Genomic DNA, 18,607 nt, shown 5'->3' with positions numbered 1-18,607 from the left:
TTTCTAATTATAATTCTGTTCATTTTATCAGCAGATTGCAAAAAATAGCATAATCAAATATATACAGAAAAAAACTCTAGTCTTAAAACAGTTATGTACATATACACACAAAAATATCTTCCATTTTTTTATAACAATCGTGATGTCAGCATTTAAAAAAAAATATGATGCTTGACAGGTTTTTAATACTCACACACACACATACACACACACACACACACTCAGACACAACCTTGAGGAGTTTAGTTCATAGTGGCAATAAGTTACATAACTTAATCTTCCATTCCAGGGGTTTCTCCTTGCTGTATTCTTGATGCTATTCTGATGGCTTCTTCTAGGGAGGGTTGATCACTCAGCTAAGAAAGGGGAAATGTTTATTCATTAGAGGTCAAATTTAATACAACTTTACCCATGACAATACTTTGTCCACACTTACAATACATTAGTTAAACATTTGCATTCAACATGTTCCCCAGCAAGCAATCCTCACCACCCACCCTCCAAGTACAGGGTCACTCTCCCCCACAACGACTCACTTCTGCTATTTTGACAACAACAGCTCATTAATCAGAATAGATGAGTAAGCCAATGTAAAGATAAATACATAGTTGATTGGACTAGAGTTGCTCAATTTGTTTTCCATTAGTGAAGGAAACAATTCTACAGTTGATGATCAACTATTGGATCCGTTAAATACATCAATAGCTCAAATCTATAACTAAAAGGTGCTTGATAAAGTTAATTAAGTGTATTTGGTTTAAAAGATAAAGCATAAAACGATCGCCATTGATATAAGGTATGCAGTGAGATAAACACATTTTATCAGGCTTATCTTGAATTAATTTTACAGTACATTTTTAAATCCAAGGATCTCCATAAATTAGACCTACAGAACCACACCCTTAAGGAGAGAAGGACACAATCCCCAACAAACAGAGTAAAACATTAACGGAATGTTTTACTCACAGCTAATGTAAATATACTATTTAAAGACTGCGACCTCTCCCATTTGTGTTTCTGAGTGTGAAAGACAGTGTTTGTTTTGTGTGGTAACCTTTCCATACCTGGACAGCAATGTGTGTGCCATTAGAGGTAGCCAGCAGTGTGACTGGGTGTTGGCTTGTGGAAACTATGTGCTGTTCATGATCCTGCACAAGCTCCCCGTCTTCTGTCTGGTACGCAGACAGGTCTGGTGTCACAATCGCCACCTAAAACAGAAACAAAGTTAACAAAATAAGACCTTACGTAGTATAATATGGAAAGATCAAGTGGCGACCCCTACCTGTCCCTCTGTGCCATCTGCAGAAACCATGGTAACAGAATGTGCCCCTCCTGACGAAAGCATTGCTTCATGTGCTGGGATAGTTATGGTGGTTCCCTCTTGTGTTACCATGGTTATCGTGCCACCCATAGCCTGCATATCTGCCTGAGAAAGAACCTGAGCGGCCAAAAGGCAATTTTTTTGTTTCCTTTGTACACATTATTTAAAATGTACGGTAAAGGTCATTAATAATAATTAATAAACTGTATTTACCTGTTGTGTGCCATCATGGGATATAAGAGCCACATGATGTTGTCGTGTGACCTCTGATCCACCCAATACCTGCTCGGACCCAGAGTCATCCTCCACCTCTGTAGGTGTATACATTAACCCAGGATCATCAACGGCCTCTGAAAATGATGTAGATTCCAATTTTAGTTAGGTAAAATCTAGAATATTCTTTCCTTTCCAGATTAAACTGTGCTGTCGGACAATTCCAAATGGAACTAACCTGCAGGAGGCTCAAAATAGCCTTCTTGTTCTTCCTCTATGGGCTCTGTGTCATTATGAGCTGTACGTTTATGCATGGCCAGGGTGGAGATTTGCTTATACGTCTTTCCGCAGTGATTACAGTTGTAGGGTTTGCAGGGTGTATGAACCACATGGTGCTTGTACAGGCTGGAGTACTCTGTGAAGCGTTTGTCACAGCCAGGCACAGTGCAAACGTAAGGCTTCTCTCCTGGAAGTGATCACACAAATACAATTAGGATCATTGTGATCTCCGGAAGTGATTCAAAGATTTCGTACACTTTTTCTTATTTACGACTTCACTCTTCATTTGATCTTAGAGAGACAAAAGATGTACAGCAGGTACCTGTGTGAATTCTCATGTGGTTTTTGTAGTTTGTGGCACTTGCGAAGGCCCTTCCGCAGTTGGGCTCAGAGCAGTAATATGGCCTCTCGCCTGTGTGAGTACGGATGTGAACCTTGCGAATGTTGGATGTGGTGAACGATCTTCCACAACCTTCAAATGGACATTTAAATGGCTTTTCACCTACGAAAACACAAACACGCAAATTTAACAAACACATTAAATTTGTTTTTGTGAATGCCTTTGTTGTTATTACTGAAACTTAATGTGGGACAGCCTGATATGAAACTTACCTGTATGTGTCCGTGTGTGTTTTTGTAGGTCTCCGGATGTTTTGAAAGACTTGAGGCAGTTGAGTTCCTGACAGCGATATGGTTTCTCTCCAGTGTGTGTTCGGATGTGACTCTTAAGGCCATAACCTAAAGACAGCAGGGAAGAACCATGATTAACCCAATCAAAGTTGATTGAGAAATGAAAAAAATGTTCTCATGGCAAAATAATTACCTGTTGCAAATTTCTTTCCACATCCTATCTGGTCGCAAATGTACGGCTTGTCTCCCGTATGCGACCTTTCGTGTACCTGGGAACGTTCAGAATGCCACACACAATGTCACTTTAAGCTCACATATGTACACAAAAAGGCTTGAAAAAATGGTGCACATACTTTATCTATCTATCCATCTTTATGTTGTATGTAACATATGATGTGCTTTTACCTTTAGATGATGAGCAGTGGTATAGAGTTTTCCACATCCTTCATGTTCACATCGGAAGGCCTTTTCCCCAACATGTTGAATTCTAGGTGACCTGCAGTCCTGACCCTGCAGTACAATCTGAGAACACAGGAATTAACCAGTTTTACAAAAAAAAGAAATGGAAACAAAACGAGTATCTGTTTGGGATGGAATGGGAAACCTTACCTGCATATGGACACCATCAGAGTCCCTACGACCGAGTAGCCCTGTGCTACATTCTGTAGCCTCCATCTGCCGGAAAAACAACAATTTTCAGATTTTTGTTTACTGACATTTTGTGATTTTTACATAACTCTTTCTTCATTATTATCATGGACACCTATTGTTAAATTGATATGATCCTAACCTTTGTAGAGTATTGCTCCAGCACACTGATGGTCTCAGCATCAATGGTACCCTCCGTCTGCAAATCTGCTACCGTGCCATCTGCCTGGATGGCTAAAATGGTGTTGGATTGTGGCATATGCTGTATATATGCAGTGGTGCCATCCTCTAACTGAACCGCCTGTAAACTGCCCTGATCGTACGTTTCTAAAAAGATCAGAATTGTGTTAGTAATTTGATTTCATATAACTAATGCAAACTAACTTCAAATGCTAGAAATAAACTACAGGAAAGCAAAGTATCTTGAAACAACAAGAGCAGATAAATGCACAGAGACAGACCTTTTGGGGCATGAATGTAGGCAGTTGTTCCATCTTCCAGTTGCACAGCCTGTCCATCCTCTAGCCGTAATCCTTCTCCACCTATAAAGTATTATTTATGAAATATGTGTACAAATAGACATTTAAGTGGCTACTTGAAACATCTAGGCTGAAAGATCTGCTACCAACAGACACTAACAATGAAGCTGCTTCTATTACAATGACTGGGCCAGTACAGTTTCTTATGCCTTCAGTGGCAATGCAATGAACTTTTAATGTGAGATACCTGTTTTAGACATTGGTAGATGCTGGACATATGCGGCAGATCCATCCTCCAACTGGATCACTTGTCCTTCCATTATCTTGTTTTCTGAGAAAGAAACTATTAGGGCAAACATGGAGTTTGTGGCATTTTCTGTCATTTCAAACGACTACACATTCACTGATATTATTTTATAAAGCAGTAAATCTAGTAATTTAAAACTTGGTGTATTATCTATAGCATGCAGAATATTAATAAATGTTTTAATACCTTTGGGGCTATGTTGAATGTATGCTGTGGAGCCATCCACCAGAGTCACTGCCTGCAAACTCACAGTATCTATCCCTTCGATGTTGTCATCTGTGTGGTAACAGTTGGCCATTATAGATCTATACTGTACTATGCATACAGTATTATAATAAAGCAGATATTTTTTCTCACCTGCTACTGTTACTGCCTCCGTCAAGCAAAGGGTGACCTGCTGTGGATCCCCATCAACACTTTGAAACTCCATGCCCTGGGTGTCTCGATTCACCTGGGCTAAGAGCATGATCTACCTGTGCAACTAGGCAACAATAAATGTTTTTATGTTCATAAACATGTAACAACACGGTCTTATTGTAAGGCACAGTAAATACACATTATTCTGCATTACACTGTTAAAGCTGTTGCAACTTAGAAACATTCTGAAATTTGTATAACCTGCTGTGCATAAAAACTACCCGTCAAAATCTATTATGCATCTATTTATTTAATTACCTTATATTTGTGTATTTTTACCATTTTTATTTAATATAATTTCATCATGTAATAACTTATTTTAAAAGTTTTAAAATATTTATTATAATATAAAAATATTATACATATAAAAATATATTTATTTCAATGAATAGCTTGTCATAGTAACAGGTTAGCGCTACATGTGCTATATTGTGAAGAACTGTACAGCTTGTACTATTGTGTGACATGCACGCTGTTCATTTTTCGTAAGAACGTCAAAATTCCGCAAACGTAGAACCATGTTGCGTCCATCAGTGGTTGCGTCTCGGGTATTATTAAAGTGATAGTTCACCCTAAAAAAATTTTTTTTTAACACAGAGAAAGATATTTGGAAGAATGTTAGCAATTTTCAATTCTGTGACATCATTGACTTCCATACATTTAATGGTAGTCAAAAGTGCCCCAGAACTGTTTGTGTTCCTAAATTCTTCAAAATATCTCACTTTGTGTTCAACAGAATTACAAAATATACAATGTTTGTCCTACTATGGTAGTGGATGATGTCACAGAGCTGAAAATTGCTAACATTCTTACAAATATCTATCTTTGTGTTTAACACAAAGACATTTAAATAGGTTTGAAACAACCTGAGGGCGAGTAAATGATGACAATTTTTATTTTGGGGTTAACTATCTCTTTAAATGAAGATAATGTGCCAACGCGGGCATTTCCTCTTGTAACTTCCATTTTAGCCAGGAAGCTACGAATAGATCCATATTTGTGACATTTATAATCAGTGTATAAATAATAAAGATTAAATAACAGAAATGGTAAAACAGCCTGATTAAATTATTATTTATATTGTTGGGTTGACAGAGTCTGTCATGCTAACGAGTAGCATATGCTACAATTAACATTAGTGTTTTACTTGTGCCGTTTGATAGTGTTGCCATAATGTAGAGATCGTTGATATTCAGATACTATATGAACATCACTGCATCAAAGCGCAAAAAAATGAATCCATTTTATTGCCGTTAAATTATAAAGAAACGACCGCTAGCCCACATTCAGTTGCTGCGATAACTTGACAATCACAATCGGCACGTTACAATGTTGCAACCGACTACAACCCTGAGTCCAACTGGCTTTAATAAATAAAACATTGCTTCCGATGCATTTTCACTATTTTATTTCGCTCTGCATCCCACATCGACTTCCACGACACTTCCATTCCCGCGGTCTCCAGCTAAGTGGCGTCTGAGGAAATAAGGCACACTGGGTAAAAACACATTTATATACTAACCTCCGAAAATTTTCCAACAATCCCTTCGTTCGACCACCATGCACCAGGGCAGGAAACGCTATGCAGTCAACTCAACCCCGGAATATGAATAGTGCCAGCGTTTCTCTGCCGGAGAGCGACAGATTCTTAATACGGAAAAGTGATTGGCTGAAAAAGACGGCTGCTAGGCTTCTATTGGTTCATCGTCGTTCCATGAGAATGCGCGCTGTGTGAAATTCATGTTCCGGGGCACCTTTGAAACGCCATTCGCGTCTGTTGGGTGTATTGTTCGAGCGTGAATAAGCAAATCTAACACAGCAGTTTATGGACATGATTTGGTCAGTTTGCGGATAGGTGTCGCGTGTTTTGTTGATATATATTTGAACGTCACAATGCGAACAGTGGTTTTACAGTTGATGTAATTGATATTTTATACCGTGTCAAAGAAAAGTTGGTAGCCATTTTGAATGGCTAACGATGTCATGGCTGGAGCGAGGATGTATGGGCAATGCAGTGCAGTAGAAAGGAAAGCCAAACAACGGGAAACTGATGTTCATGCAGTGGTGATTAACTATAACGCAATTTGTTGTGACTGTATTAAAAAGATACAGACCTAAATAAAGTGCTTGTTATTTTATATGTCTAAATGTAAATGTTTGTTTGCAGTTATTAGATGTCTCGAAGAGTTATCATTTTATTTTTTAATATTTTGATGGTGTGGGTTCTACACAGATTGAATATGTCATGTTGGCTTCCGTAGTCATGTTTGCTTTGTGTGCTGTATTATAAAAATATTAAATAATCTACATTTAATAACTATTTCAAACGGGTCTGTTTCTCAAAATATTGTCAGGTTTTCTCAACTTTTGACATTTTAGCTTCTGTATAAGAGAAGACTACCCAATCTATTTTTGGACTGACAGCCTGTCAAAAGTTGACTCTCATAACAAGTCTTGGGTTCATGTGGTCCATTCTGGTGGGAGGTTTTAAATAGAATTTCTGTCAAACACTTCAGACACGTTTTTGACGGATTAAAGTGATACTTCACCCAAAAATGACAATTCTGTCATCATTTACTCACCTTCGAGTTGTTCCAAATGTGTATAAATGGCTTTGTTCTGATAAACACAGAGAAGTATATTTGGAATAATGCTTATAACCAAACAGATCTCAAACCCCATTGACTACCATTGTATGGGGGTTTCATTTTTGGGTGAAGTATCCCTTTAAAAGGACGGTTCGCCCAAAATAAAAATTCTGTCATCATTTACTCACCGTTGAGTTGTTCCAAATCTGTATGAATTTATTTATTCTGATGAACACCGAGAAAGATATTTGGAAGAATGCTTGTAACCCAGCAGTTTTTGGCCACCATTGACTACCATAATAGGAACACGGATTCTGAAAGCTAAGGGAATCTGTGTTAAAGAAACAGTTCACCCACAAATGAAAATTCTGTCGTCATTTACTCACCCTCGTCATTTACAGAATCTGTTGAGATATCCAAGTGTGAGTTTTATATAGACAACATCATCTTATTATAAAAGAAATGAATATTAAAATAAGTCATAGAATAATTTTCTAACATTCATGTGTAACATAAAAACTGATGTCTTCATTAGATGCTCTTTACTACCACTAGGTGGATGTATGACATTCTTGTTCAAGGCTGGTCAGAGACTCACTATGGCAACCTCAGTACACAGTGGAGAACAGGATCATTGTTCGGTGGATTACAGGACACAGAAATTGCTACAGTTTGTGTTTTCTATGAATCAGGAAAGGTTTGAATACTTTTTTGTTTAAGTATGTATTATTGCATTTATTTACTGTTCAAGAAATGAAGTTGCCTATAACTGAGTAAATGCAACTTTATTGCAGATCCTTCTGTTGGAGTGATGTCATCAAGTCCTCATGTATCTTATAGCCAAAGTGTCCTTCCCTTGTTTATGGGTAAAAGCAGAAACACCACGTTTGTTCTGGACACCTCTAATGGAATGAATGCCTTTATGGGGCCAATGAAGAATCTTATCATCCAAACCCTCACTGCTAAAGCTTCACTTAGAGACTCGCTTTTCAACATTATCAGCGTTTCATACAAGGTAGCCTACATTTACAATAAATCACTCTGAAAATATTAATGCTAATGTTATATATATAATGTTATCAACATTTTAAGAATGTAAACTGTATAACGTAGTTTAAAATGCCGTTTAATTTATTTATGAGTAAATGGGAAAAGTGTTTATTATATTTAGTATAGTAATTATACATATCTTATTTTCTTTAGGCAACTGCATGGTCTTCTCACATGTTACTCTGCACCCCTGATATTGTTTATCAAGCCTTGAACTGGATTCACACATTACAGACAAGTCCTGGCAGAGACCTCTACACTGCACTGGCCTTAGCCTTCTCTGACCCTGCCTGTCAGTCTGTCCATTTAGTGACCAGTGGTCTCCCAGACAACCCCACACAATGCCTGGCTTCATTATCAACCCTGGTGACTCGCCCTGTGCATACCTTTCACATATCTGACAGTCCCATGAAAAGTGACATCTCAGACTTCTTGCAATGCGTCTCTTCCACCACTAGAGGGAGCTGTTTCAACATGTCTGTGAACTCAGGGAACGTTGTAGAGGTATGACATTTTACACCCCGAATGAATTTGGTTTAAAATGTACTTCTCTCGCTCATCTTTATAATGTTTTATGTTGTAAAAAGATCAGTTTGTTACATTCAACGGATCACCAGATTCAAACGCCATCATATCTAGAAGACAGATGGCCTTCAGGGGTGGATTTCAATCATGGCTCATACTACAACTCCACCAGTTGTGTATGTTCTGCACCATACTGGTATGTTGTCCATGTATTTTTTTATGTAAATTAAATGAACATAAACATTTTAATTTATTTATTTAATGTTTTACAGGTGTTCCCCAACAAATCATTTTAGTACAGTATCATGTGTATCTACAAGGGTAATCAGAGGTGCCGAGTTTTATCCTGGCTGTCGTGTTTTAGCCAGAAGTGAGAGAGATGGGTTTTACTATTTGGGGACCATTATACATCAGGTACAGAAAGAAAAACCTAAACATTGTTATGAATACCAGCATATTCTGAAGTATTCTTGAATTGCAACAAAATTTAGACGCATCATCACATATATTATCAAGTCTATGCTGTTCCCTAGGGCAGAGGAAATGTTTATATGGTGGAGTTTGATAAGGTCATGGGACCTATAGAAAATGCCTTTATGGAAACAATAAATGCAGTTCAGCCAACTTACCAGCCTGATATGGTGAGTCTAAGCATTGCACATGGACACAGTATAGCTCCAGGTGACACTGTTCTTGTTCCATGGGAGCCAGACCTGAGACGATATGGACCTGGAAGAGTCATCTCTGGTATGGAGCTAAGAGACTCGATAAAAGGTAAAGTTTAAAGTTTTCATATGCCAAGAATTTTTTTTTTAATAAAATATGAATAATCCTCTGAAAATTTGCTGATGTGTGTTGTCTCATCAAAGGTGATTATGTAAGCATTGGACCTCAGGTTCGCTTTTGGAACGGGATTACAATGCACGTCCCCAAAGATCTTGCAGTATGGATTCCAGCCTCCCACCATGAGCAAGTGATTAAGGACCTCCAGTATTATTCAGCCAGGCCGTGTTGTTGTAGGGTTTCCCATTGTAGCAGTTGTTTTCAATTTCCAAGTCACCGATGCACCCATCATAGTCTGTCTTACATCCCACCGTGCCAATGTCCAGTTAAAACATGCTGGCCAATGGTAATGTCACCTCCACTACTGAACAACCAAGGGAGAGAAGACTTGGAGAGAAAAATCGATCTCCAATTGAAAGAACTACAGAGCCTACAGGTGTCTTCATCGTCAGACTCAGTTGACAATGAGGATATTGCAGATGAAAGACAAATGCCCTCCAGGTCAGAAATGGTGAGCACCTCAATAAACACTGACATTTCCTGCCTGAAAAAGCCTTGCACTCAGCTAGAGATCAAGCCAGCCTGGAGATACTGGAAAAGGGGATCTCCAGAACCACAGCACAAGCAACCAGGTAATGAAAAATATTTGCAATCAAGGTTTTAAAGATGGACAAAAACAGGACATAATAATTATGTTTGCACTAGACTAGTACAAAATGCCAACCAGGTACTTTTAGCCTTTAAAAAAAAATACATTTCACTTAAATAAATTTATTGGTATTTCAGGAAGAACAGTTAGATCTTCTCATGTTAGCTGTTCCAGGCCTAGACACATTTGGCATTCTGGAAACTCTACAGATGACCACTCCACGATGACCAATCACAGCTCTTTATTTAAGCTGGTACCCATTTCACCAAAACGAGGAGCCTCTGTCAGGGAACTATTTCAATCCACTGATCCAAAATCATTTATTAAAGCTTCTTCTCCAATCGTTCTGGCAATGACCAAAAGGCCAACAAAAGTGATGCTATAGTTTCACAACCCAGGTGTTGAGTTTTTCAACAAGTTTGTTTATAAATGAAACATCATTTAATGAGTGTATTAAGTAAATACAAAAGACCAGTATGTAAAAATGATGCAAGCATTAATTAAAAATGTTTAATCTGTAGGAGGAATACACAAAGTAAAAGTACATTTTCACAAATCATTATGGCATTCATTACTAAAAATACATTTTAAAATAATGTATAAATATATGATGGGAAAACAAGTGCAAGATAAATAAACAACTCTGAATCAGATAGCGGAGTCATTGTTTACAATTTTAGTGCAATAATTGTTATGGCTGTCATTCATACAAAATGCAAAGGGGATGTTGTTATTCAGAGATTGAACCGAAGACTCTTGCTTTCCCCGGTGGTGATGCGGACAGTTTTGGTTACTGGCCGTGTGTCCTGCATGGCTGCTGTGATGGAATAAGTTCCTGGAGACACTTCAATAAAGAAATCCTCTGATGTAACCTTTTGTAAAATATGTGGATTATTCACTCTGAGAATATGATTTCTAGAACAAATGCTGAAGTAACAATCCCTATCAAACTCAACACTTATCTACAGTTACATAAAAAAACAGAAAGCTTTATTAAGGTCATGCTTACAAAATCTCTGTCGATGGTTAAAGCAGCATTATGGTTCTGGTCAGAGGTTTTTAACATGTCCTGGCAATGATAGCGACAGATATGTACTCGCTCGTTGGGCTCAGCCTGGTGCACAGACTTGTGAAACGCCTGTTGAAGAAACACAGGTTCTGGTTTTCAATTTAAAATCCAATTCAATTAAAAGTAGGGATGCACCGATATGTACATTGTTGGCCGATAACGATAAGCGATAATTATTTAACATTGGAAGCAGATAACCGATAAATGAAAACATTGCCTGCAGAAAACAAGGTAACCATAAGTTCTCTCTTTTTCTCCCTGAAAATCATGTACCAAGCCTACTTTACACTAGTTAACGGTTCTTTAACCTTCAAACTTTTCTGGTATTTTTTTATTTAATAAGCAAATTATAGATGTTCTAACAGGTCTCAAAACAGACACCATTCAGACAACAGTTTGATTCAAACAATATGCTTTTGTTCCTACAATTTACACATTTGTAAATACTTTATCTACATACTGTACCTACATCAACAATGTTTTGCTAATAGCAGTAAGTGAATGATCACAACAGAAAGATAGTACTGTACAGTATTTTAACCGTGAGCAGCGTGCAGCTGAAGAAGTTTTACCAGAGGAAATGATTTATCTGCTATAATATATCGGCCTAAATTTTTATTATCGGCCCAATACGATAACATTAAAAATGATCATTTATCGGCCGATACCGATATGGCCGATAATTTATCGTGCATCCCTAATTAAAAGTTAATAAATAAAGCATTGTTAACCTTGCACTGCCTTGTAGTTTCTGCCATGTACTCCACTATTGTTGCAAAAGCACGGTCCAGGTTTGCATGGGAAAAGTTTCTCTGAACCACAGACAAAAAAGCATTATTTTCATGGTCAGACTTTCTTCGTTGACTATCTAGCGTTTAACTAATACTACCAACCTCTGAGTCTTTCTTGTGACTGAACATGGGTGATGGTTTTGCACTAACGTTTGGCCAGTTAATGGACCGTCTCTTCGCTTTCTCCAGCACATCATGTCCGAGTTTTGATGACCGGCGCAGGGAACACTCCATTGACGATTCACATGCCATGTAACACAAGCGTCGCAAACTACATGCGAATGACACAGTATCATATTAAGTGTCACATCCACAAAAATATTTCCAAAACAACGACTTCAGAACGCATATAGTCGCACATGCACGCATCTCTTAATGAGTATCGACTATGTAGCTTAACATTAGAAGAAAACAAAGTTTTATACACAGACAGAAGTATTAGCTATATTTTTCCCAATAAGTGACTTAATGACGCGCTGCTCAGAGCGATTGATGACATCAAAAAAACCTCGAGAGCTGCACAGAGCAGCGCCGCTTGTAGTCGAACATTCCCTGTGTATGGAAATATGAGATTTGACATGCATGTTAATAATGTACCTCACGACGCCAAACCTACGAGTCCAACGACTTGTCGCTCTAAAAAATGGGTCCTTTATTGAGTTCAAACTGCAACTCGCACAGTTACCAAATTTGGGAGCGTGCTCTGAAGTGAAAGTGTGGCAATGCATTTCCGGTCTCACGCCTTCATGGGAATTGAAGTCTTTGCGGCAGCGTAACAAAAAAACGAGCAACGTAACCTCACTATTAGAGCTGTCTGAAAACAGTTAGCAGTTACATATCTTAAAATACATCATACATTGTTTTGTCTCAAAGTGCACACAAGTCATGTTTTTTGTAAGGCACGTTTGTAAAAATTACTTAAATGTCATAATTTAACTAAGGCCTAGTACTGGTTTAAAATAATCCCTGTCCGGGAAACCGCCCCAATATGTTGAAAAGACATGAAAAACATGCTGTGTTCTCGATTTGGATTATTCAGAAGTGCACAGTAGTGTGCTTAATAGACTTGGGAGCAAGTCTTTATTGGGAGCAGTAAACAATATGTTTTGGATGTTTGACCAATGACTCATCATTAAATCATTTGACCTTTTTCACCAAACATTTTAATGCCTTTTATATGAGTGGTGGCAAGTTTCAGATGTTTACCAATATGATGGCTAACCATGTCTGACGTAACGTTAAACAGTACAGTAGGGTACAGCATACCGTATTAAAAAGTCCATAATCCATTTAAACATTCGTCGGATAATATCTGATGTTCCTGGGAAAATGTCTGTCCTGTGGCTGCTTTTGGATTTATGAAAAATTCATAGGGAATTCTACAGCAAGACCATTGCTGGAAAGGAACTGCCCACATTGGGAGACCATCCTATCATACCTTGTTTTATCAGAGTAAAAACCGATATAAAAATAGTGCCACTGTTACCACGGTTTCAGAGTCATGCAGAAAGGAATCCTCCCAATAGCATTTCTCTAACACTTCCCACACAGTCTAACAGGCTCTCCACACTGAGATTGAAACCCACAGTGCTCATCCAAGTGAACAGAATTCACACCACAGTGGTGTTTGGTTCACGTGCCATCTGTAAACACCATCTGCAGCAAAATGATCTGATGCACTCATGCACAAACCCTTTCTTATGCTTGGGGGTGCGCGAGAAATAATGCATTGTACATCAACAAATTGATTTGATGATAGGATAGAATATAAATGAATAATATGCCGTGTGCCTGCAGATTGCCCTTCTTTTTACATCCTCTCTGGCACAAACACTCACATGCACATTGCCACATGCCCTAATTCACCCATGGCTGTCCTGAGGAAGAGAGAGAGCGCGCACGAGTTACTGGAGAGATGAGATCAGGGATTTAAGAGTGCACAAAATTACATCCACACGTGCACTTCATGTTATGTAAGAGCCCTGACTGTTTCGCTGTGTGCTGTAGGATAACAGAGGCAGTGAGCGGAGAGGCAGAGCAGATGCTGGATGCACACACGGGGAAATTTACATTTTTCACTGAAAGAGAGACAGAGAAGAGGACGCACAGAGCTGCCATTTTCAGGCAACATGGACATGGCTTGGACTGAGCGACATCTTTAGTGAAAACAAATGTGTTTCTGTGACATTCTCTCATTTGGCAGAATGAATGGATTATGGTCATCCATATTTGAATTGCTTCACAGATTTCTGTAATAACCTGAGGTCATATCTGCTTTGTGCTGTGGCCCCTGGGGGGCCTTTGATGATGACATCAAAGTGGCGCATGGTGTGGGTTGTGTGTGGACTGACTGTATGGTTTCCCCACATTCACGCAGCCTCAGTGAGCCCCATTCTGCTCATGACCACCTCTGCTTCATCCACTCCTGCTTCATCCACTGAGGAGCAATCAACAGACCCAGAACATCAAAATGATGTTCCACACAACAGCAACAACACAGGTATGAATTGATTGACTGAGATAAGAACTAATGCAACATACCAAAGTTTATTGAATGCATGAAAAATGGGCAGATAGACCGAGGGATGGATGGCTATTTATTGGCTTCTTTGGTCCCCAGCATTGAATTGTACTAGTTTGTGCAGTGCAGTTTATCATTTGCTTTTGTCACCACCAGCAAATTTGTGTATAGGCATAATTTGTTAACATTCAGTTTAACTCTTCTCACACAGCCTCAGTAAATCCCATTCTGCTCGTGACCACCTCTGCTTCATTCACTGAAGATCAATCAACAGACCATCAGAATGACCCAACAGGTCCACCCAACAACAACACAGGTATACATAACTGATGGTATATAGGATTATGGATAGAGTAATGAAATTGTATTGTTGATTTTTTTCTGATTTGAAAATTTAAATTAATCTGACAATGTATAGACCACATCGGAAAACGTGAACAATGCTGATCTAATGCTGGTCCAGAAGAACTTCCTGTTTCAGTTTTTAACACTACACAAACGTTTAAACAAAATACACCCAACAGAGCATGTATAGCCTTATAAAAATGTGTAACGAATATCTTTAAGATTTATTTTTATATGTAAGGTAAAAATTATATTTAAAAAATGAAACCAGAAGTGCTTCTGGCAGTTTTTACATCTTGCAAAGTGGTCTATATAAATTCCATTATGTTCCTTCACTGTAAAAAATGCAGGGCTATGTTTATCCCATTGTTATGTCAAAAGTGAAAAACTCAACCTGCTGGGTTAAATGAACCTAATGTCCATATTTGACCCATGGGTTAAAAACAACTCAGCATTTTTTATTGTTTGGTCAGCACCAGTGAAATTAAGCGCCGGTAATCATTTATGAAAAACTCATCTGAATTATCTTCACGCAGCCTCAGCAAATCCCATTCTGCTCGTGACCACCTCTGCTTCATTCACTGAAGAGCAATCAACAGACCCAGAACATCAGAATGACCCTATAGATCCACCCAGCACAGACACGGGTAGGCAAAACCGATGCCCACATACCAGAGATTATTGGATAAATCGGAAATAGTCAGTTAGAATGATGTATGAATTAAATTAACCCAACAATGTGGTATGTTTCTTTAATAAGCACTAAAATTTATGATGGCATCATATGTTACTTCCCATGTTCACACAGCCTCAGTGAGCCCCATTCTGCTCATGACCACCTCTGCTCCATCCACCAATGAAAAACCAACAAATCCAACAGAACATCACACTGACTCTACACAACCACCCATCAGCAACAACACAGGTGAGAACATCAGCAGAAACTGGCATACCAAACAAACAGACCGAAACATAAAAACAGACAGAAATATAAAAACATGCATTTTTTAAATTTAATACAATAGTGTGGTTGAAATATCCAAATACTTTTTAAGGCCAGATAGCTAAAAAAAACTTTCATGTTGTTTAAAATCTGTATATGACTGTCGAAGATATTTTGAGAAATGTATCAGTTATTTTGTGTCCATAAGTCAATGTTGTTTGGTTACCAACGTTCTTCAGAATATCTTTTTTTGTGGTTTGCAGAAGAAAGAAAGTAATGTAATGATGTGAGGGCGAGTAAATTATAAGAATTTTCATTTTTGGGTGAACTATTCATTTAAGCACAAACCTTTCCTCACCCGTCTTCAGAATGCTTTGACAGAACATGTCAGCTGTGTAGCCTAAGTGCATTTTCACAGGTTCAAGATAAAAGAAGAACCCGGTGGAATAAATCAATATTTGATAGAGGACATAATATTTATTTAATCAGATGCTTTTCCAAAAGCAGGAAGGTCTCCGGTGCTGACAGATGAAAGGGAAGGGGATTTAATAGTGAGCTGGGATGAGACATTAAAGAGGCTGGACATACTGTATAAGACAATCGCCGAGCTGATGACACTAAAACAAATGTACCATTTACTCATTTACACAAAAATGAAAATTTTGTGTGGTTACTCACAGGATACAGCGATGCGTCACCAGGGAAATGTATGTATGGCAGTATATACCTTTGAACAAATGCAAAAAATACAAATGTTATCACTGAGTGCAAATCGTTAAGTTGTAGTCCTCAAGGTTTTTAGTTTAAAAGTACAATTACAAATTCATGTGAGATTAGTTTACATTACAAATAAAGGAGCTCCTAAAATATTTCTGACAATTGATCTAATGTAAAATGATGTACTCTGATCTCATCCATGTGAGTGTTTGTGTCTACTCATGTCATGTCTGTTCGTTTATTTCTCTCAGGACTTAAATGTATGTCTCTACTGCCCCCTCGACGGGGGTCATACTATGTGGAGCATGGCACAGGGGTGTCTCTGGGCTCCATGCTTGTATTCTGGTGCAGGGAGGGCTACCAACTGGTCGGCCATGAGAAAATCACTTGCCTTCTGCAAGCAGGCGTCCCTCGCTGGAGCAGTTATCTGCCAGTCTGTGAGAGTAAGACAGGCATTACATTATCATTAATAGAGGATCAATTTGCCTAAATCGCTCTTATCTGATTTGTTTTCATAGCAAACTCTGTAGATTGTGGAATGTCCGTTACATCTTTTGAAAAAGAAACACACTTTTTTCAGGTATCCCTAGACCAAATGACCAGGGTCTTCGCATTGCTTTGCTGGTGTCTGTAGTGAGTGGGGTGGTCATTCTCATCATGACTGTGTGTTTCATCGTCTGCTGTTGTCAAGAACACATGAGCAAAAAGAAGGAAAACTACCGGACAGGCAGAAGCAGGTAAAAAAACAAGAGCATCATCTCAGCATGTGATAACAACCCTCATGCATGTTTCTCTAAGAACATGTCCATAACAAATGCACCTGTGCTGAACTGCACCTGTGGTTATTCTGATAGGACACCTGTGTGAGGGAAACGGACATGTAAAGATGGCTCAAAAATTGAAATATCTATCATCACACAGTGTATTTGCAGATGTCACTCTTTTTTTATCTAAAACAACAACATTTATACATTTTACAGTATGTGTGGCATAAATATCAAAATATGATGAATTATTCTTTAGAGTTATGTTAATGGTCATTCTTAAGGAAAATCAGGTTATTAAGATTTTTAAATCATGATGCCAAAACCCTTGATTCTGTCTTTGCCGAGTCTTTAGGAGAAAAGAAAAGCGGAGCTCTAGATTTCGGAGGAGCCCGTCCTGGTTGGAGAGAGAGCAAATAGACTGGGAGGCATTCCCGCCGCCTAAACTCTTTAGCTTGTCCCAGCGTCTTGATCGACCACTGCCCCCTGGAAGCCCTGTTTATTCGGAAGTCATCAGATCCTATGAGAACAGAGGGTATGAGAGGTCAGAAGAGACAACATCATGGACACATTTGGTTAACACATTTTAACTTGTTATCCATTACAACTCATTACAAATCTTACACTCTTTAAAAATGGTGCTTCAAAAGGTTCTTTGATGAATTAGAAGAACCTTCTGGTTCCATATTAACATCTGAAGAACCTTTGTGTTTCACAAAAGGTTCTTTGTGGCGAGTAAAGGTTCTTCAGATTATAAAAAAGTAAGAAAGAGATGGTTCTTTGAAGAACCTTTGGCTGAATGGTTCTTTGTGGAACCAAAAGTGGTTCTTCTATGGCATCGCTGTGAAGAACCTTTTAAGCACCTTTATTTTTAAGAGTGTATAATGAATTTCTCCAATATCTACCCAGGAGTCAGGAGAGCCTGATGAGGAGCGCACACACTGCACAGCCCACACACCCAACCAACAGTCAAATCTATCCAGCCCTTGTTTTCCAGAGGGTCCAAGCAGAACCAAACCCAACTACCTCCTCCACCGCCCCAGTATACATACAGATTTCAACTCCTCCCAAAAACAAGACTACATGCAGTCCTGCAGTCAACCCATGAATTCATTCAGGGGGGATGCAACCTCATCAGCAGCACTGAATGTGGCCAAAGTGACAGAAAACACTACACAGCTATCGAAACTAAAATGTATATGGCCTTTGTGAGTAGAAGCACTTTGATATTTCTGCAGTAAAGCTGTACATTTTCTGTAAATATTTTGTTTTGGGCCCGATTATTCTTGTATATCTTTAACTAGCACAAAAGACACTTAATTTATCTAATCTGTAAATAAAAGTTTGAATATTGTGTGACAATAACCAAACCAATATCTTTTGTTTTGCACATTTTAAATGTTTTCCAAGGTGACCGCCGGTTTTAATTCATTCTTTGCTGTAGAAGAGCAATACCTCCAGAATTTCATACAGTTTGAAACTGAGTCATTTGTTAACTTACAATCGAACTGTAAAATTTGCACTTTATATGCACTGATTCATTTGTAATAAAGTGTTGTGTCAATCTA

At 38.4% G+C, this 18,607-nt stretch overlaps 4 protein-coding genes across 9 annotated transcripts; 2 read left to right on the top strand and 2 right to left on the bottom strand.

Moving 5' to 3' along the window:
• znf143b (zinc finger protein 143b) lies at nucleotides 1-5,897 on the bottom strand. Of its 2 annotated transcripts, XM_057347965.1 has the most exons (16): nucleotides 5,817-5,897; nucleotides 4,235-4,358; nucleotides 4,064-4,153; nucleotides 3,818-3,913; nucleotides 3,553-3,633; nucleotides 3,234-3,418; nucleotides 3,053-3,118; nucleotides 2,849-2,965; nucleotides 2,637-2,712; nucleotides 2,426-2,551; nucleotides 2,136-2,315; nucleotides 1,773-2,000; nucleotides 1,535-1,671; nucleotides 1,283-1,438; nucleotides 1,065-1,208; nucleotides 1-356 (listed from the first exon to the last, which is right to left on the bottom strand). In XM_057347965.1, the coding sequence occupies exons 2-16, from the start codon at nucleotides 4,341-4,343 to the stop codon at nucleotides 273-275; spliced, it is 1,875 nt and encodes a 624-aa protein (XP_057203948.1). In that variant the 5' UTR covers nucleotides 4,344-4,358; nucleotides 5,817-5,897; the 3' UTR covers nucleotides 1-272. The 2 variants fall into 2 exon arrangements, with proteins under 2 accessions (XP_057203948.1, XP_057203949.1); XM_057347966.1 differs by lacking the exon at nucleotides 5,817-5,897 and having other exon boundaries at nucleotides 3,818-3,901; nucleotides 4,235-5,800.
• A 151-nt stretch (nucleotides 5,898-6,048) lies between these two features.
• Nucleotides 6,049-10,276, top strand: lg12h11orf16 (linkage group 12 C11orf16 homolog). Of its 3 annotated transcripts, none has more exons than XM_057348064.1 (9): nucleotides 6,049-6,133; nucleotides 7,438-7,579; nucleotides 7,677-7,897; nucleotides 8,086-8,436; nucleotides 8,520-8,653; nucleotides 8,730-8,871; nucleotides 8,991-9,231; nucleotides 9,327-9,872; nucleotides 10,027-10,276. In XM_057348064.1, exons 3-9 carry the CDS (start codon nucleotides 7,694-7,696, stop codon nucleotides 10,272-10,274), a joined length of 1,866 nt encoding a protein of 621 aa, XP_057204047.1. In that variant the 5' UTR covers nucleotides 6,049-6,133; nucleotides 7,438-7,579; nucleotides 7,677-7,693; the 3' UTR covers nucleotides 10,275-10,276. The 3 variants fall into 3 exon arrangements, with proteins under 3 accessions (XP_057204047.1, XP_057204045.1, XP_057204046.1); XM_057348062.1 differs by having other exon boundaries at nucleotides 6,049-6,358; XM_057348063.1 differs by lacking the exon at nucleotides 6,049-6,133 and adding an exon at nucleotides 7,058-7,304.
• A 114-nt stretch (nucleotides 10,277-10,390) lies between these two features.
• Nucleotides 10,391-12,492, bottom strand: akip1 (A kinase (PRKA) interacting protein 1). 2 transcript variants are annotated; one of them, XM_057348066.1, is made up of 5 exons: nucleotides 12,347-12,492; nucleotides 11,852-12,020; nucleotides 11,690-11,770; nucleotides 10,899-11,027; nucleotides 10,391-10,733 (listed from the first exon to the last, which is right to left on the bottom strand). In XM_057348066.1, the coding sequence occupies exons 1-5, from the start codon at nucleotides 12,475-12,477 to the stop codon at nucleotides 10,680-10,682; spliced, it is 564 nt and encodes a 187-aa protein (XP_057204049.1). In that variant the 5' UTR covers nucleotides 12,478-12,492; the 3' UTR covers nucleotides 10,391-10,679. The 2 variants fall into 2 exon arrangements, with proteins under 2 accessions (XP_057204049.1, XP_057204048.1); XM_057348065.1 differs by having other exon boundaries at nucleotides 10,396-10,761.
• Nucleotides 12,493-13,620: 1,128 nt separating this feature from the next.
• Nucleotides 13,621-18,607, top strand: si:ch211-242e8.1 (uncharacterized). 2 transcript variants are annotated; one of them, XM_057348160.1, is made up of 8 exons: nucleotides 13,621-14,249; nucleotides 14,482-14,586; nucleotides 15,152-15,262; nucleotides 15,424-15,540; nucleotides 16,527-16,718; nucleotides 16,856-17,012; nucleotides 17,395-17,574; nucleotides 17,949-18,607. In XM_057348160.1, the coding sequence occupies exons 1-8, from the start codon at nucleotides 13,958-13,960 to the stop codon at nucleotides 18,145-18,147; spliced, it is 1,353 nt and encodes a 450-aa protein (XP_057204143.1). In that variant the 5' UTR covers nucleotides 13,621-13,957; the 3' UTR covers nucleotides 18,148-18,607. The 2 variants fall into 2 exon arrangements, with proteins under 2 accessions (XP_057204143.1, XP_057204142.1); XM_057348159.1 differs by having other exon boundaries at nucleotides 13,623-14,249; nucleotides 17,395-17,583.

This window comes from Triplophysa rosa, linkage group LG12 (genome assembly GCF_024868665.1).
Source record: "Triplophysa rosa linkage group LG12, Trosa_1v2, whole genome shotgun sequence".
NCBI lineage: Eukaryota > Metazoa > Chordata > Actinopteri > Cypriniformes > Nemacheilidae > Triplophysa > Triplophysa rosa.
Note: the sequence above shows the minus strand (reverse complement) of the source record. Positions and strands in the feature narration are given on the sequence as shown.

Bases quoted from the DNA above. Each gene is read 5' to 3' on its own strand.
- akip1 (XM_057348065.1), bottom strand. From the start codon at position 12,477: ATGCATTGCCACACTTTCACTTCAGAGCACGCTCCCAAATTTGGTAAC. The intron at 12,021-12,346 runs GTACATTATTAA...ATTCGCATGTAG, and splicing joins CGTAGGTTTGGCGTCGTGAG to TTTGCGACGCTTGTGTTACA. The intron at 11,771-11,851 runs GTTGGTAGTATT...TCTGTGGTTCAG, and splicing joins GTCACAAGAAAGACTCAGAG to AGAAACTTTTCCCATGCAAA.
- si:ch211-242e8.1 (XM_057348159.1), top strand. From the start codon at position 13,958: ATGGATTATGGTCATCCATATTTGAATTGCTTCACAGATTTCTGTAAT. The intron at 15,263-15,423 runs GTAGGCAAAACC...ATGTTCACACAG, and splicing joins TCCACCCAGCACAGACACGG to CCTCAGTGAGCCCCATTCTG. The intron at 17,013-17,394 runs GTAAAAAAACAA...CCGAGTCTTTAG, and splicing joins TACCGGACAGGCAGAAGCAG to GAGAAAAGAAAAGCGGAGCT.
- znf143b (XM_057347965.1), bottom strand. From the start codon at position 4,343: ATGCTCTTAGCCCAGGTGAATCGAGACACCCAGGGCATGGAGTTTCAA. The intron at 3,914-4,063 runs GTATTAAAACAT...TTGCCCTAATAG, and splicing joins CATTCAACATAGCCCCAAAG to TTTCTTTCTCAGAAAACAAG. The intron at 3,419-3,552 runs GTCTGTCTCTGT...TGATCTTTTTAG, and splicing joins CTACATTCATGCCCCAAAAG to AAACGTACGATCAGGGCAGT.
- lg12h11orf16 (XM_057348064.1), top strand. From the start codon at position 7,694: ATGTCATCAAGTCCTCATGTATCTTATAGCCAAAGTGTCCTTCCCTTG. The intron at 7,898-8,085 runs GTAGCCTACATT...TATTTTCTTTAG, and splicing joins TTATCAGCGTTTCATACAAG to GCAACTGCATGGTCTTCTCA. The intron at 8,872-8,990 runs GTACAGAAAGAA...GCTGTTCCCTAG, and splicing joins TGGGGACCATTATACATCAG to GGCAGAGGAAATGTTTATAT.